The sequence below is a fragment of the Pygocentrus nattereri genome, chromosome 15 (assembly GCF_015220715.1).
Source record: "Pygocentrus nattereri isolate fPygNat1 chromosome 15, fPygNat1.pri, whole genome shotgun sequence".
Classification (NCBI taxonomy): Eukaryota; Metazoa; Chordata; class Actinopteri; order Characiformes; family Serrasalmidae; genus Pygocentrus; species Pygocentrus nattereri.
Genome location: NC_051225.1, coordinates 41,368,016 through 41,385,879, shown reverse-complemented (window position 1 = coordinate 41,385,879; position 17,864 = coordinate 41,368,016). Strand labels below are relative to the sequence as shown.

Sequence of the window (17,864 nt, the reverse complement as noted above, 5' to 3'; positions counted from 1 at the left end):
GAGGAGGATGGTTGCAGGCAGTTCAGGGAAAAATTGCAACAGGCCCTTGGGGGCAGTGAGGAGCTACATGAGGACTGGGAAGCTACAGCTAAGGTGGTGAGAGAAACTGTGTGTTGGGTGTGTCGTCTGGTCAGAGGAAAGAAGACAAGGAAAGTTGGTGGTGGAATGAAGAAGTCCAGGAGAGTATTCAGAAGAAGAAGGCAGCTAAGAAAAAGTGGGATAACCAGAGAGATGAAGGAAGTAGGCAGGAGTGCTGTGAGGCTGGTCGCATAGCGAAAAGAATGGTGGCAAAGGCAAAGACTCAGGCCTATGATGAGCTGTATGAGAGGCTGGACAGTAAAGAAGGAGTAAAGGACTTGTATCGTTTGGCTAAACAGAGAGATAGAGCTGGAAAGGATGTACAGCAGGTTAGGCTGATAAAGGATAGAGAGGGAAATGTACTAGTGAGTGAACAGAGAGTGATGAGTAGATGGAAGGAGGACTTTGAAGAACTAATGAATGAGGAAAACGAGAGGGAGAGGAGGACAACGGGGAGAGATAGTGGATCAGGAAGTGCAGAGAATTAGTAAGGTGGAAGTGAGGGCAGCTTTAAAAAGGATGAAGAATGGAAAGGCAGTTGGTCCAGATGACAGACCTGTGGAGGTATGGAGATGTTTAGGAGAGAAGGCAGTGGACTTTTTAACCAGGTTGTTTAACAGAATCCTGGAGAGTGAGAGGATGCCTGATGAGTGGAGAAGCAGTGAACTGGTCCCCATTTTTAAGAACAAGGGTGAAGTGCAGAGCTGCAGTAACTACAGAGGTATAAAGTTGATGAGCCACACCATGAAGATATGGGAAAGAGTTGTTGAAGCAAGGCTAAGGCGAGAGGTCCAGATCAGTGAGCAGCAGTTTGGTTTCATGCCCAGAAAGAGAACCACAGATGCAATGTTTGTGTTGAGAGTGTTGGTAGAGAAGTACAGAGAAGCTCAGAAGGAGCTGCATTGTGTCTTTGTGGATCTAGAGAAGGCAGATGATAGGGTGCCAAGAGAGAAACTGTGGTACTGTATGAGGAAGTCAGGTGTAGCTGAAAAGTATGTTAGGGTGGTGCAGGACATGTAAGAGGATAGTGAGACAGTGGTGAGGTGTGCAGTTGGAGTGACAGATGGTTCCAAGGTGAAGGTGGGGTTACATCAGGGATCAGCTTTGAGCCCCTTCTTGTTTGCAATGGTGATGGACAGGTTGACAGATGAGGTCAGACAGGAGGCTCCATGGACCATGATGTTTGCAGATGACATTGTAATCTGTGGTGAGCGTAGAGAGCAGGTGGAAGAGAATCTGGAGAGGTGGAGGTTTGCACTGGAGAGGAGAGGAATGAAGGTCAGTAGAGACAAGATGGAATACATGTGTGTGAATGAGAGGGAGGCAGGTGGAAAGGTGAAGATGCAAGGAGTAGAGGTCGTAAAGGTGGATGACTTCAAATATCTTGGGTCAACCATCCAGAGCAATGGACAGTGTAGAAAAGAGGTGAGGAAGAGGGTGCAGGCAGGATGGAGTGGGTGGAGACGGGTGTCAGGGCTGATGTGTGACAGAAGGATAGCAGCAAGAGTGAAAAGGAAGGTCTACAAGACAGCAGAGCGTCCTGCTATGATGGATGGTTTGGAGACTGTGGCTCTGTCTAAAAGACAGGAGGCTGAGCTGGAGGTGGCGGAGATGAAGATGCTGAGATTTTCGTTGGGAGTGACCAGGATGGACAAGATTAGAAATGAGCAGATCAGAGGGACAGTGAAAGTGGAGCAGTTTGGAGATAAAGCCAGAGAGGCCAGGTTGAGATGGTTTGGACATGTGTTGAGGAGGAATAGTGGATATATTGGGCAAAGAATGTTGGAGATGGAGCTGCCGGGTAGAAGGAGAAGAGGTAGACCTCAGAGAAGGTTTATGGATGTAGTGAAGGTGGACATGGAGATGGTTGGTGTGAAAGTAGGCAGTAGATATGGCAAGATGGAGGCAGATGATCTGCTGTGGCGACCCCTAAAGGGAGCAGCCGAAAGAAGAAGATACATTTAGCAATGTTGCACAACAATATGTTTTAAATGTGAATTTTGTGAACATCGTTTTGTTGGAATATTTATCATGTGTTGTTTTTTTCTCCTGAACAGACAGAATAAACACTTAGTTTTTTTTTTTTTTTTAAATCCTTGCTGAGCAACACCCCCCCCCCCCCCCCCTCTGCTGACTATGTACTGAGTAATTAGTCTCACCTTCACGCTTCCTATTTAAAGTCCTAAATAGTATAAAATTCCACTGTTGTATACAAAAAAGGCCTTGCAGCTCCAGAGAAAGGAATTGATAGAAAAGATAGCTTAGAAAAACAACATGCTTTTTTTCAGAACCGTAAGTTTTTAATCAATTATAACTTCACCAAATTATTAGAAACAAAGAAAAAAACATGATGGAATCATAGTGATCTGTTTACATGGGCTCCAAATGACTTGCGTGTATCATGAAGAACAGCAAATTGCACAGCAGTGCTACCATACAAACTAATGTTCTTTAAGTAGGTTTCAGTGACTGATATGTGATGGTTAACGCGTGGCAAGGTAGGGTTCACACTGTAAGAATGAGATGAGGGGGCAGACAATGTCATGAATGGTCACTCTGAATCAGAGTTTTATCAAGTATGTTCCAGGTACGAGCCCAATCAAATCACCCCTTCGAGCCGTCCACCACCCATCCTCTCCTTGATCAGTTATCAGCAAAACCTCTCCCCGAGTGATAGAAAGCTCATCTGGATCCTTGATACACAAAGACTAGATATTAGAAATCATGTGTGTGAGTGTGCTTTATATAAATGTTATTTACATGGGTAAATGTAAACTGAGGAGAGTTTAACAATGTGTTTACCTGTGCTTTGTAATCATACAAAACTTTGTAGTGCTCCTCATCAGCCACTCTGCTCTCCGGAGTAGAGACATCATCTCCACTTATATGCTCACCAACTCCTGTGAACTCAGAGAAAACATGAAGCCATGTCATCAAGGTTCAAAGTATTACCTTTGTTCTAATAACAAATGAGCACTGGGTACGGAGAATCGTAAATACACCTCAAGAGAAAAATGCATGTCACATGCTTTGTGGTCAAATGTAGAACTTTGTTGAGCAATAAAAGTAAATGACCCAAGTTATCAAGTCAATGACCTATTACAGTTCATGCACCTTCATCAACAGTCATAATGTGCTTGCCTGATAACACCTAAATGTGTGTATCAAGCACTTTTCTACTCTCCAATAAAACTAAAACATCTAAAATCTTTACTTCAAATGGTGTCTTGTCACTAAATGTATTTATGATTACAAAAAGTAAGGTTAGAGTCCTCAAAGGATAAAATATCATACTGCGCATGCATTGTAGTATCTGAGAAATATGTGTAAACACTAACATTAGAATAAAAACAAATAACTAATACACTGAGATTTAAAGTGTTTGTTAACCATTGCCAAAGCTCTGCTCAAAGAAGCCAAGGATTTACAGTTACCATCTAATACCTAATCTGTCTAATCAGTTCTTCAATAATTAGGTGTGTTGCTGGTGGAATTTAACAAACCAATACAGAGGCTAGAATGCACAGAGACATCACTGCTGAAATAAAGTTTAAATCTATTTTTACAGCTGCCAAGACTTTTCACAGTACTGAATATTTAAATTTACAATAATTTACCAGATATTTACCAGGATTGGAATGAGCAGAATGAGTGACCTTAGTGACTTTGAACTTGGTGCATCTCCCCAACAGCTTTTCACGCACAAATATTTCAAGGATTTTCCAAAAATGGTAGACAGCAAAAATAAATAAATAAATAAAACATACACTCTTAAAGATGGTTCTCTAGAGGTTCTTAAAAGACGGTTCTTTAGTAAAAAAAATGTTTCTGTATAGAACTATGAACACTCAAAAAAACCATTTGCACTGTCCATCTTCAGACTAATGAAGGTGTGAAGATGGTTCTATACAGAGCTTTTCGAAAATGGTTCTTCTAGTGTTATGATGGCCAAGCTTGTAAAAAATAGCAATACTCTTCAAAAAAAGATCTGTGTAGAATCATATACAACACATGCTCCATCAATCTGAAAAACTGTTAATGATGCAAACGATGATCCCTTAATCATGCAAAGGGTTCTTTGAGTGTTTATGATTCTATATAGACCCGTTTTTTTAATTAAAGTGCCTTTAAAGAACCTTTTCTAGGTATGTACATCTATTGACATCACACTTCCAAAGAAGGGGAACATGAAGAGGCATTTACATAGTATACACAGAAACTACAACGATGAATTCCCAGCTAAAAGTGATCTCAGGAAGAAAAATCCAGACTATACAAACCTGGCTGAGGTTTTTGCCCTGTAATGCTGAATATAAATATAGGCTGAAAGTGTCAAAGTTTAAAAAAACTTTTAAAACCGGTTAAAAAGGTCTCGCACTCGCACATTTAATGAAAAAAAATTATATTATATATATAACCCTAACCCTAACCATATATATAAACGCAAAGTTTATTTAGGGAATCAAAAAAGGTTATTCTATGGCATCCATCCATATAACCCTTTTGGCACCATATTTCTTTTGAATCAAGCTGGTGGAAGGATAAGAGCAAACAATTTTAATTCACTGAGCTTGTTTGGTGTCAACAGTGCAGATTAGTAGTGGTGGCATAATGGAGTGGGTATGCTTTCAGGGCACACGTCAGAGCCCTGATACCTACTTAAGATTCGGTCAACAGCATGTTGACACTTCCAGTATGATAATGCACCGAGTTACAGGGTCAAAATGTGTGTTTAGAACAGTAGCTATATCCTTTACACACACAAACATCATTACATAAAAATGGATAAAACTGTATAAGTTTAAATGAATCTAGGAATTAAAAATAAAAATAATACTGACCACAAGATGGAGCCACTGAAAAAGACAAGCTAACAACAGGGGTTTCCTGCTGTATACAAGGAAACCTGTAGAAGAATGAGATCACATTAAATTCTCAATATTAGCCATCATTTCACCTACTGACCTATTAAAACGTATGCTAATGCAGGAGTTGGACCACAGAATATGCAAATTATAGCATAATTTTAGGCTATTTCAGACGGCCTGTGTGGAGTGATTAGGGAAGCAGTGGAATTACATTCAGGATAGGTCAGGAAAGGCTACCATTCTCTAAGCTTTGGAAGCTCTAACCATTTTAGAGTATTATAGAGCTCCAACTATTACAGAGTGGTATAATTAGGTATTATTACAACAACAACTCATAATAATAATGAAAAATTCATAAGCCACCCTCTGTCTAGTGACCAGTGTGAGTATTACTGACCTTTGTGCAGTAGTGCCATCTGCATTTCCATTGGTGTCTGCGTTATAGTAATTCTGGAACTCCACAGATTCTGAATGAAAACACAGAATTAATAACAATCATGAATCTCATTAGCTAAAGACTTACTTGTACTGTTTCAGTTTAATCCTGCATATAAATGACAAAGCTCTTTATTTTACTAGGTGGGCTGGAGCCTGTCCTTCTTGTCTGAATGAAATGGTTGTTATCCATGGCAATGTCACACTCTTCCAGAATCTTCCTCACTTCTTCATAGCACTATGGGGTAAAACCCAGTACCAGTTTTAGGCAATAACTGCAGGTGTTTCAGTACATGTCCATAGCTGAATCTAGTACATTCAGCTTTGTGTTTAGGAATACAAGAACAGAAACTGTAAAGTCTCATAGACTTCAGAGGATCATCTGACCTCATCATCTTTTACACATTGCATGGACAGCTGATTACAATGATCCCACAACACACAACGCAAGATACCAATGCGGTCTGACTCCTGCTGCTGAAACACCTAGAACACACAAATGAACCCACAGTGTTACAGTAAGTGCTTAAAAGCGTCATTTCCACAATTATATTGCATTCACTCCCTCTTTTATACCTCACATGTGCTCCTGTATGTGCTTTCCCAGTCCTGGCGAGTGTTTTCCAGTTTATCAACATGCCACATATACTGCTTTTCTGTGTCACAGAAGAATAAAACATCCTTTGTCCAGCTTTAAATGGCAATCAAGTTGATCGTATGAAAACAAAAGGTAAAAAGGCAGAAGAGTATGTCTCATGTTAAATCTACTGATTAGGATCAAAAAGGAGCAGAAATCTGCTACATGAAAATTACAAGACCACTAGTGAAAGATGCTGTTGGACCATTTTCCTTGCCTCTAATACTGATGTGACCAGTAAGTGTTGTAACTACACGTATGTGAGATTGCACATACCTGCTAGTCTGGCTGCTTCTCTGCACAACCGGGCCCTGTTCAGTACCTAAAGATCACAAAAAAGTATATGAATCACAGATGATTAGCCATAATTCATGAGAGTAGTCACACGTGTTCAGTTACGGTTTCTCTGGAGTACATACTTCTGAACTGCTCATGTACTGCTGCACACAGATGTATGTTAAGCATGCACTACAGTTCCCTATGAAACAAAACAGTTCTCTGGTTCAGCTCAGTTCTTCTTTAAGAATTAGGCCTAATCATTATGAAACGATTCAATCTTGTTACTGAAGACTTTCTATTCCTTCTGAAACCAAAAGTGTCTTCTAAAAAAATACCAAAAATAACAACTGAACTAACAAATGAGTGCAGTTAATAAACGTCAGCTCAGAGACAAAAGCATTGAAAAATGTGCTCATCCTCATTCGTATTATTAGAGCTGCAAAGGCTGAAATTTAAGCATCTGAGATTTAACATTTGTTATAAAAGGTAAAAAAAAAAACAAAAAAAAAACTCACAAATGAATCCCCTACCTTTTCTGTCGGCCTCAGAGGGGTAGAGGCAGGGCTGCTTTTTTTCTCCACTGCTTGCTCTGCTTCATCTGCCTCTTTACATCTTTGCTCATAACTCCTCTTAGACTGATGACAAGAAAGAAAGTAAATTTGTGTGTCTTGAGCAACAAGAGAAGCACAGTTAAGAGGCTAATGTATAAGTGTAACTAATCTAATGCTGCACGCTGCCTGAGTACTTTTACTGTGCCTTTGGTCAATTAAAACAGGAAACCATCTTTCTCGCACTCTTTCGCCATAATAGCCCCACCGCCTTGGCCTCAGTTCTTACACCATCTGAGTGGGTGGTCACTCAGATGTTCTGTGTGTTTCTCCATCCCTCTTCCGCTTTCATTCCTAACTGCTTCAGACACTGCCCTATTTATTACATTAAAACATTTTACATTATTACATTTATTACATTTCCCACACTGTACACAATAAACAAATACATGAATAAATAAATAAAGAAGCAGTTGTTCCAATATAATGAAAAGACCTGACATTCTGCACTTGCAACTAATTAAAAAAAAAAAAAAAAAAAAAAAAAAAAAAAAAAATTAAATATATATATATATATATATATATATATATATATATATATATATATATATATATATATATATATATAGTTTTACACAAAACAATAAAATATGCAATTAATTTCATTTCATTTTTAAGCTGCTGCTAAAGCGTTCCTTGAAATGTACCCAAATAATTGTTCCCTTCCTCTTACATTGTGACTTATAGCCCTTACTCGAAAGTTGGCAGCAGGCAAATAAAGAAATGGTAGAAATATTGTCGTTGGTGCCGTCCAGACTCTAACCAGCAATGTTTTATTTAAGTGCATGAGTGCCTTAATTACTGGGCCCCACCATAAATTGCTTAGTAGCATTTCAGTATTATTTTGCTATTACACTGTAAAAAGTTAAATGTTCAGTTTGATCTGAAAAATCCTGCAAACGCATTACATTTTTGTTATTATACAACACGTCTTATTTATATCGCTGTTGTCAGAAAAATACAAAAATCTCCATTTTCAGTTCTTGACATAATTTGAAATGCATGATAGCCTTTATATTCTGTTTAAATTTCAAGAAGGATGGACCAACATAAATGGCCAAAAATGACTTGATAAAAAGTCTGGTTCCCTTGACTTACATTGAAACACACACACACACACATTAATATTATATATATAAAATCATAAGCATGGCAATTTTTGGCTTTTTGGGGTTTATTCTTGTGGCTTACGCTGAACTGCTCCTAGTGTTGCAGTTTGTATTATAGACCTTATTGTTCCACTAAGTGAGTTTGGAGTGTGTTTAGTAATGGGCTCACCTCCATGGTCCTCTTGTATAAGGCCTCTATAGGCTTCTGGACCTTCTCAATGATCTCCTCAAACTGGAAAAAGTCAGAACACAGAAACTGGCCACTATCCCACCACTTCATAAATGATCTGATTGTACTTGTCATAAACAATTTCATTTAAAATAACATGGGGCACCGTTTTAGCACCTTTAGAACTGCCAATCAATAAAATCTGATATCTTTCTATTTGTTTTATTAATCATAATTGCAGTTGAATGAATTTTTAAGAAATTATCCAAAGACTGCTATGTCACTGGAGTATAAACATGAGGTGTCACATACTCCCATTCTCTCTTACTCCTCTTGGCTGCATCATGGGGAGTGTCTGAGTACTCAGAAACGGATTGAATTGTTGATAATGCTGACACTGAAAAAGCTTCGGTCACTGAGCCTCAGACATAAGTGCCTGGAATTTGCAAAACCTTTTTAGAATTTTCATTTGAACAAAATTCTACAGTCAAATGAGAGCAAATTAAAGCCAGGTCACAACTGCCTTAAAAAGAAACTGATTTTAGGATGACCTCTGGCTTCCTCAGCAGGGAGGTTAGGACTGCTTTATCAGTAAATCCTGCAACATGACAGCAAAAGTATTTCGTTTTAAAAATTGTATTAAAAATCTTTGGTGCACGCTGAGGAAAAGAGTGAACAAATGAGGGCCAAAGACACCAAGGGATATGAGGAAAGGGGTCAGATGCTTTGCTATGTAATCTTTCATGTCATCACATATAAGAGATGACTCTCCAGTGTTTTGGTGCTCAAAGTTTTACTTTTAATGGCACCAATAATTGCAACTTAATTAAAACAATTTGTTTGAACAGACAGTTGTACAGTACACGTCTGTTCACCTTATACACAGTGCATCACATATAACGTGTGTTAAATCTCCACGTGTCATAATTTAAACATACATACTGACAAATGTTTCTTCTTATACTACAGTGTGCAAATACTATACACTCATGAACTCCTACCCTTTGACAAGTAGTGTGCTGGTGGTCTGTGAAAGTGTCGTCAGAGTGCAGTGGGTCTGAGTCACGTACTGTACCTTCTTTCTTTGTTCTCTCTGATGTTCTCGGAATGCTTCTATTTTCTGAACTTCCTCTTTTATCATTCCAGAAAGCTGGACGTGCAGACTCCCTGTGTGCTCCATTTCTAGAACACAAAGCAAGACAGTTTAAGACCTCTAATTTTCCAAGCATGAGTGGAAATGTTTACATTTGCCCTTATATGTACCTGCTTTAAGCCGATCAATTGATGCTCTCAAGGTGCTTAAAAAAAGAAAGTGTCAGAATTATAACGGTGTTGTTTATTTACATTCTGTGTTTCATCAGCAGTACATCTGGACGAACATTCTGGGTCACAGGAACGCAAATTAACAGTGATGTGGGTCTAATGTCACAACACAAATCCAAGCCCATTTGCTGACCTGATCTCAGTTTGCCCTCCTGCCCGCCGAGCAATTGCCACCAGTTCTTTTCCAAACTTTTCCTCGGCAACTGCTCTGCATATACAAAAGACAGAACATGGTGTGCACAAAAATATACAGTTGAATATCACAGCTAAACCCGTTGTGGTTAGCCCACGAACGGCTAAGAATAAAAAAAAACCACATTTAAAACTACTTGTTCCTTGCAGTGACTGACGGAACGTCTACAGAGTACTGTTAATCAAATGACTTCGTACAAGTGTGAACCCAAAATAGGTAAAGTGCTATTTATACTACGTTGTGCTTTCTGTATGAGTGCAGCCCTGTACCTCATTCTGAGAAGTTCCTCCACATCCTTACACATTCGTCTGCCATCTTGCAGTCTCTGAAGTACAGCCTCATAACCAGACCGGTCAGAAAAATCTGCCCCCTGAATAGACAACAAATCTCTAGTATGATAACAAATTACTCGTTTCTGATAATAGAAAGTGCACAACACCCGGAGACTGACACTCTACAGGACAGTGTCAAATCAACAATGCCGATGTCCAAACTCTCTCCCAGAACTGAGATTTTTACTGCTTACAGGAACGGAAAGACGCAGTTAACCTCGGGTCAGCATGCAGCGAAGAAGGCGTGGTCAGATTTGGAGATGTTCGGTTGGTTTATCATCCTCTAATTATTTGGTTTTGTGATATTTAATCTCAATATTCTCATTAAAAGAAGGGAACCACTGTCAGGCCATATTTGGCTGCACCCTCACACCTATAATGTGTTATGATAGTTTCAGAAATTTAGATCCTTTTCGATGGTCCTGCTATGCTCTACTGGTACTTTCCTCTATGCTGAAAGCTTTTGTCAGCTTGCACTTCTGACGGAAGGCTGGAGGGAAATGGAAGAGATGGTCACTCAGGGTGTACTTCTTACATTCCCAACAAAAACAGCATGCGGTGCGACTGGGATGCGGTAAACTGGTCAGCAGCAATGGAAATCGTTAGGCTGATCACCAAAAAAATCTGCAAACCAGGTGTGATGTGCTGCTCAACCAGCATAAATCAGCTCAGACCAGCATGGAAGGCGTGCGGGGAGTGCTTTTCTCTGTTTGTTTGAAGGGAAAGTGACACTTCAACTCTCATTACTACACTACAGAGGGAAATAAAGACCATCCCGTGGCGGATCGGCGCGCTTTAAGCTGATGAGCTCATTTAAATGTAAGCTACTCGTGATAAGCTGCAGATTTACTTCACCACATTGGTCGATGTCCGTGCCCTAAAATATGATGACGTAGCTTGTTAATTTCGTTTGCAGCCCTGTACGGAAACATCCATTCACCCTTAGTTTAAACTCGAGAAAACACTGAGGAACAAACTCGGTTTCGAGGACGTGGAGTTGGTGTCTCGGCAGTCCGTCTGGGACACGCATGGTGGTGAACGCGACCCTCGGGTTCACTGATCACTGGTCGCTCCTGTTAAAGCTGGACTGAACTCAGAGCTCCGACAGAAGCTGCTTACCCAGAAAGCATCGCGAAACTGCAGAGCCGTCATTCAGAGCAGATTCGGTGTCAGTTGTTGAGGAACGCAGTGAGCGGAGCTCCGAGGCGGGAAGAGCGATGAGGAACAGATCCTGCAGCTGAGCTCCTGGTGAGGAGGAAGAGCTGCTGGCAGGGAGTTTTTACTTCTGTGTTTTCGGAAGAGGAAGAACTGCTGAGTGACGCATTCCACGGCTCTGAGTGACGCGTGTGAAGTCTGTCGAAGTCCGACATCAACTGCCCACAGACTTCAGCTCAAAATGCTGTTCGTCATGAAAAGCGATTGCTGTGTTGCTCGTTTGCCACCAGAGGGCGTTGTTTGGCTTGCTGCGGATGACCTGTATGCTGCCCGAACAGAGAGCTCACACGAGTGGTGCCATTGCGGAGTATCGATCAGCTGAGTGTGCTCGACTGAACGAGCGTTTGATTTCGTGATCAATAAAAAGTGTGAAAATCCAAACGACGCCGACAACAAACGCGCGCCTGCAGACGTCCCGCGGTGAAACTGGCCTGAACTGAGCTAAAGGAAGCTCGGTTATTGGTCCAGAGCGTTTCGTCGATCCGCAGTCAGCGGAAACGGAGTTTCCTGAATCCGGAGACAGGCGGAACTGAGTCCCTGTCATATGTGGTCCTAGATCGGATACGTGTCCGATTCAATGAGACGCTCAGATCTGAATTCATGTGCTTCTCTTCCACTGCGCTGCGCCGTCATTCAGCGTTACCATGGCAACAGCGCCGAACACAAATCAAAGCCTGTAAACGGTGGAAAAGCAGCTCATCTCACCTTTTTGCCTTCATCTCGCTCTAATAGTGAACAGGTGAGCTGATCAGAGTTCATTTCATTCACGTGACTTTGCGGAGGGGATGTGCCCATGCGGGTCATTTCAGTTCCTTCACATAGACCACTGTAGTCCTGTCCTGTTCTCATGCCCATATTAGGAGCCCCCCCCCCGGGGGTAAACAACAATGTTCAGACCCTGATACGATACAGTGAACGGTGTCCTCTCCAACACCACTGGGTCCTCTGAACCACGAGGTCGTTAAAGAGCTGTAAACGCAATGTAAAACTCAAACCAGAGAACTGTAGAGAGCAGAATCACCTCTTTGTAATGGGTCCAAAATGAATGGGTCATCAACATGGAATAGCATAAACATGTTAGTGGTGCTTGAAAGTTTGTGAACCCTTTAGAAATTTATTCAGAAATATAGAAAATTCGAAAGGGTTCTTTTGCAAGCACCACTGTAGCACTACTGTTATATATATTTTTCAGAAGTAATCAAGTTATAAGTTTAAAACGGTGCCTATATTTATGACGTCTGTGAACGCAAACAGCCAATGAGCTGGTCCGCTCAGCAATCAGCACTCAGTAGCAGTAATACTAGCCTCTGCTGCCCAAAGCAGCTTGCTGTAGAAAAAAGGAAACGGGTAAGTTTTCTTTCCTTTCTTTAGTGAAATACATCCTTCTACTTTCTAAATGAAAGGACAGTTCTGGGCAAGTGGTTAGAAACTATTTTCAAGTTACTCCCATTCATTGAGGACTTGCGCTTGCTGGTGGTTTGCAATCTTGTTTTTGACATAACGGGGAAAATAGGAAGTGACCAGGCTCCTAAACCAGCTCTGCTCAAACTTCATGCTGCAGCTTTTTTATATAAAACTCACCCGGATTTATTTTGGATTTCCTAGGGTGCGCATGTGCAGAATAGTCTGCTGTACCGGTGTTACGGTAAATTCAGTTCCCCGTTCCTCCTCATTGCGCATGTTAATCACAGTGTCTTCAGTTGACTCTTCTTTGCAGGGCTTAGATGGGCTTAAATCTCCTAAATCCAAATTTACTCTGGTTTTTCATCTCCAATCATATTTTGTGCACAATTTCTCCCCACATAGTCTTTTATGTAACAACTCTGAAATAACTATTAGGAATAAGTCCTAGTTTTTTTTTTCCAAATGGTTTAAAAAGAAGTATGAATAATATTCTTATCATGCTATACCCTTATTGCTTTTGGGTGGTATGAATATACTTGAAAAAAAATGTGATAACATATACAACATATTCTTCAACAAAGAAACAACTTCCCCACGGGTAAGTTCTATTGGATGTCCTTTATTGAGCATATCAGTTGGAAAAGGATTTGGCTTTTGCCTCATAAATACTGCATAAAATGCATAAATACTACATAAATCATAAAAAAAATAATGTCCAATAAGATCAAAGAAGTTCACTTTAAAATTTTACATAAAATATACCCTGTGAAGTCTATTATTTCCAAATTTGTTGACATTAATAGCTTTTGCTCCTTCTGTGGATCTGCTGATGAAACATTGACTTACCTGTTCTTCAGTGTGAGAGAACGAACGACTTCTGGTCCAACTTATGCGCTCACGTTTTTAACCCTGTCAAAATGACTTAGTCCTTCCATATTGAAGGTGTTAAGAGTGAATGTGTAATAAGCAAGCACTTGACAGATTTCCACCCAGATATTTTACATGATTCATCGAGGGGATTGTGCCTGTTGATTTGCTTTATGTCTAAAGAAACTCATAGTGAAAGGTTTTTGTCATTGGATGCTGTGAATGGTCGTATAACATCATTTCCTTATAAAGACGCAGATAAAGTCAGACCTCACAAAATCCCCAAGTCTAGTTTTTTGAAAGGAACAACTGGGGGCAATGGCCATGAAAATTGGACATTGTTAAGGTTGTTGCCTCTAATGATGGGTGACTGAACATGAACCAGCCTGGGAGATACTCATGGATCTCAAAAGATATTAGAGATTGTAGTTTCTTCAAAGTTCTCAGAAGAATCCTTGAATTACTTGCATTGACCACCGCAAGTTATTTCTTGAGACCTTTCCTGAGGTGTGCCTGCATCCCAAACATCACTACATGGAACATTATCCACATCTGATTAGGTGCTTTGGACCACTTGTGGAATTATGGACCGAGAATTGAAGTTAATCATAGCTTCTTTAAGAAGGTTGTCAGTGACGCCCATAATTTCAAGAATGTTCTTCTGACTCTTGCATCTAGGCATCAGTTAATGGTTGTGTACTATCTTGATAGCTCACAACTCCTCGAGGATTCTCTCCAGGTTGAAGGTGTTAAAGTTGTTAGTACCCTTTCTTTAGATATAGCATGGAGATCTGCAATTCAGAAGACATTTCCACATCATAAACTGTCCTTGTCCTCTAGTGTCCATTTAAATGGAATCAGATACACAGAGGATCATTTCTTCGTTGTTGAGAATGAGATTTGATTTCTCTGCACACTCCTGCCATCCTGGACATCTAAGATCATACGAACTAGCTGAGAGTCAGTATGCTGTAACACACGTCCTGACTCTTAACGATCTCGATGATTTTCATCCATTGACCGCTTACCCTGTGAGTGGGAAGCTGTTTGTAACACCCAAGAAATTCCTGCTCCATTAATTTGTAAGTTTGTATTTGTTAATTTAACTCTGATTAAATATGTTGAACAGTGAAGGGTTTTTAAATCTTATGTCTGTCGATTTGTTTGTTTCAGGTTCCTCACGTGCTCAAGTCTTTCTGCTGAATGTGAAGTTCTAAGTCATTATTAAGGGCTAGATAAGTGTATACTTTTTTGTGCTATTCTTCTGTGCTTTTTTATGCTTTATAAGGCGGAAAGTAAGCAAACTACATACAACCCCAATTCCAGTGAAGTTGGGACGTTATGTAAAACAAATAAAAACAGAATATGATGATTTGCAAATCCGTTTCAACCTGTATTCAATTCAATACACTACAAAGACAAGATATTTAATGTTCAAAATGGATGTTTTTTGCAAATATTCACTCATTTTGAATTTGATCAGGTAAGTGTGTTGTGTTTATTTATTTATTTTTTTTAAATATACCACTGAAATGGATCATCCTGGTTCACACACGTGATACTTCAACTTTTCCCCCCACTCAGCCTAATACACAGTGGTATAATACATTTCTGTCTTCTACTTTTAGTGTTTAGCTTAAATAAAAAGTAAATAAAGCTCAATCACAGGTTTTAGATTTGGATAACAGTCCATTACAGAATATCCAGATCAAATGTAATATTGGGCATGCGCTACTACTTTGCTGTGGCTATTGTAGTGCAGTTGAAGAACAAGGAACAGGCCTCTCTTGTTTCTGTCACCATCTCACTCATGGATGACAGCAGAGGTAGTGAAACAATGAAGAAGCTAAAAAAAGGACCGGGACTATTTTTTTTTGTCTTTTTCTGTGGCCAACAGACTACTGATGCTGAAGAGAAGTGCTCCAAGGATGTGAAAGTGGCAATCTCCCCAGACACGGTTGACTGTGGTACTGTGCTTGAGGAAAATGTGGTTGTGGAAGGCATCAGTGATCTGCCAAGTGCGTTTCTTCTCCTCTTCTGGCTTCTTTTACGCCCTAAACATGGAGTACCCCAAAGAGAAGAAATACACGTTTGAGATAATACAGAAAGTCTTTTTAGGGCTTGGAACTAATTTTTCAGCAAGGGTACAGTGTTTGAACAAACTCTTAATCTCCTGAAATGTGTTGAGCCAAGATATCCGAATTATGTACTGTTTCCACACCATCTCACCCCACACCACTTCCCCTTTTAAATGGTAATTTCACAGCTTTAATGTTGTTGACCTTCCATGCCCTGATATTAAAGGGTCAGATGTGTCCGTGCTCAAAACTGCATTCATTCGATGAGAGACTTCCACATAATCGTTGGATATGGGCCTGCTTTCTCAAGACATTCTTTATAGCTGTTGACTGTGTAAGGCAGGGACCAACTGATAAATTGTCACCAATATTGATTTTAAGGAGCAAAAAAATGTAGATAAAAGGACACTTGACAAATTAATATTTGTGAGCAAAATTTAAACTTTGTTGTTTTTCTTTTTAAATTTCCTAAATACAAACAGACAAAGCTCACAAAATTAAAAGAGATATTATACATGCTGGAAATCAGTTACAAATAATATAAAACAAATCTCTGACTGTATTGGTGAAACTAGATTATGTTGGAATTGAATTAAATATGTATTCTACATTAAAATAAATACATCCTGGAAAGCTTTTTTACTGGAGAAATTGATCTATAGCCCACTGTTTCCATGTTAACGCAGGCCCTATTTTATGAATTGGCTCCCTCGCCCATTAAAAGCAGCTGATATCAGTAACACTGTGGAACTTGAACATTGGCCAGCCAATAGGGCGGTCAGGCCCTAATGTAAAAGCACAGCATGAGACGGTTGGTGCCATCTGTAGATGCAGAATCAGGAAGTGACATTGACACAATGCATATTTTAAAAATCTGCTAATTCCAAACTGAGTTTATTACTTGTTTCTTGTTCAAACCACTGAATATATAGTGATACAGGTTGGGTTAGTGCGCTAATCGACTCCTGTGTGGATGAAGTTTTGTTCTACCTCACTGTTTATTCAAGGTTGTGCAGGTAGTCGTGCCTGTTCTAATAATAATAATAATAATAATAATAATAATAATAGTATTGTGTTTGTCTTCCTTGTTCAGAATTTTGGCTTAATGATGTACATTTAGCTTGTTGTAACACGTCACACCGTTTAAATACCGGGCTTTGTCTAACAGTCCAGTAGTCGGTCTTAATCCGAGGTGTAGTTTTGTACCTTTTATAAAACTTTTCATTAAGACGTCATCAGTTTTAAGTGCTGTGGTTTCAGGAGAAAACACGGTTAAATGAGTTTGGGCCACTTGATTTCAGGATTGGTTTGAATTTATAAAACTTGGAAGAGAGTCATGTCACCTTAAAAGACCAAGTTCTGAGGATGCCACCTGTTATTTGACGAAACAGGTGAAAATGGGTTTTGGTGCACTCGAGTTAAAACTTGCTTTTTGAGTTTATTGAACTTTGTAAGTTCTGCTCGACGTTTCCTCAGATCGTCCACAGTGTGGCGTCATACGGTCGCTCATTTCAGGCCGGACTTGTTTTCCCGCAGTCGAACGCATCAGAAACACAGAGAAGGCGCTAACATGTGGCGGACAGCGGCAGGTCGATGTTCTCGCCCTAATTCTCATGTTTTACGTGGTAACGTCTTTCTTTAGCGTTTTTTTCAGATTTTAAATGCCCACAGACTTTTATTTTGGAAAATAAAATGAGTCGGTCCACTGCCGTCCTCGTGTTGTGACGCGCAGCAGATCATAAATCTGGGTCTAGACTAAACACGGGCTTATTGCTAAAACCCTCAGACCACATGACGGAACGCCGGGGAACCAGTGAAGCTCAGCAGACTGATGGGTCCGCGAGGAAGAGTCAAGTTACATGGTCCTCCGGAGGCTCCTGGGAAATGGAGTCTGAGCAGGACTCCATGAGCAGTCACATGATCGCCCACTGTATGCTGGGAAATGGAGTCAGGGAGTTCGCCGGACGCGTGACGTCAATTCATTTTTAATAAAATATATATTTTTTTAAATACCACAATTTGTACAAAGACATCATTGATATAAATTTTCTGCCTTGATGACATCTTGAAAAAAATTGCTGACAAGGTGGACAATTATGAATTTTTCAATCTGCATCTCAAGAGCCAAATTTCTCCAGAACACTCAACAACAGCACCATACAAGATAAAGGAAAGGCGGCCACAGCGCTCCAGTGTAGGTACAGGAGCATTGAAGGAATCTTTAACTGCCAATCTTTAAATGATTCGTTATTGTTTATTTGAATATTAA

At 40.0% G+C, this 17,864-nt stretch overlaps 1 protein-coding gene and 1 long non-coding RNA gene across 4 annotated transcripts; one reads left to right on the top strand and one right to left on the bottom strand.

Annotated features, from left to right (window-relative positions):
• Positions 1–2,353: 2,353 nt before the first annotated feature.
• Positions 2,354–12,056, bottom strand: pstpip1b (proline-serine-threonine phosphatase interacting protein 1b). 3 transcript variants are annotated; one of them, XM_017721579.2, is made up of 15 exons: positions 11,952–12,056; positions 9,969–10,069; positions 9,640–9,714; positions 9,447–9,481; positions 9,259–9,365; positions 8,184–8,246; positions 6,828–6,932; positions 6,295–6,340; positions 5,958–6,037; positions 5,769–5,867; positions 5,523–5,619; positions 5,344–5,413; positions 4,920–4,984; positions 2,881–2,978; positions 2,354–2,771 (listed from the first exon to the last, which is right to left on the bottom strand). In XM_017721579.2, the coding sequence occupies exons 1-15, from the start codon at positions 12,048–12,050 to the stop codon at positions 2,640–2,642; spliced, it is 1,272 nt and encodes a 423-aa protein (XP_017577068.2). In that variant the 5' UTR covers positions 12,051–12,056; the 3' UTR covers positions 2,354–2,639. The 3 variants fall into 3 exon arrangements, with proteins under 3 accessions (XP_017577068.2, XP_017577070.1, XP_017577071.1); XM_017721581.2 differs by having other exon boundaries at positions 11,151–11,973; XM_017721582.2 differs by lacking the exon at positions 11,952–12,056 and adding an exon at positions 11,009–11,027.
• Positions 10,484–14,897, top strand: LOC108441845. Its single transcript, XR_005131528.1, has 2 exons — positions 10,484–10,850; positions 10,948–14,897. It is a non-coding gene; the product is annotated as an uncharacterized LOC108441845 (long non-coding RNA).
• Positions 14,898–17,864: the final 2,967 nt, after the last annotated feature.

What these genes read in the sequence shown, in the direction of transcription:
- pstpip1b (XM_017721579.2), bottom strand. Translation starts at nt 12,050, where the DNA reads ATGACCCGCATGGGCACATCCCCTCCGCAAAGTCACGTGAATGAAATG. An exon ending in GACAGGCTCCAGCCCACCTA is followed by an intron (nt 5,414 to 5,522) that starts GTAAAATAAAGA and finishes GTTTTCATTCAG; the next exon opens with AATCTGTGGAGTTCCAGAAT. An exon ending in TGTATGATTACAAAGCACAG is followed by an intron (nt 2,772 to 2,880) that starts GTAAACACATTG and finishes TTGTGTATCAAG; the next exon opens with GATCCAGATGAGCTTTCTAT.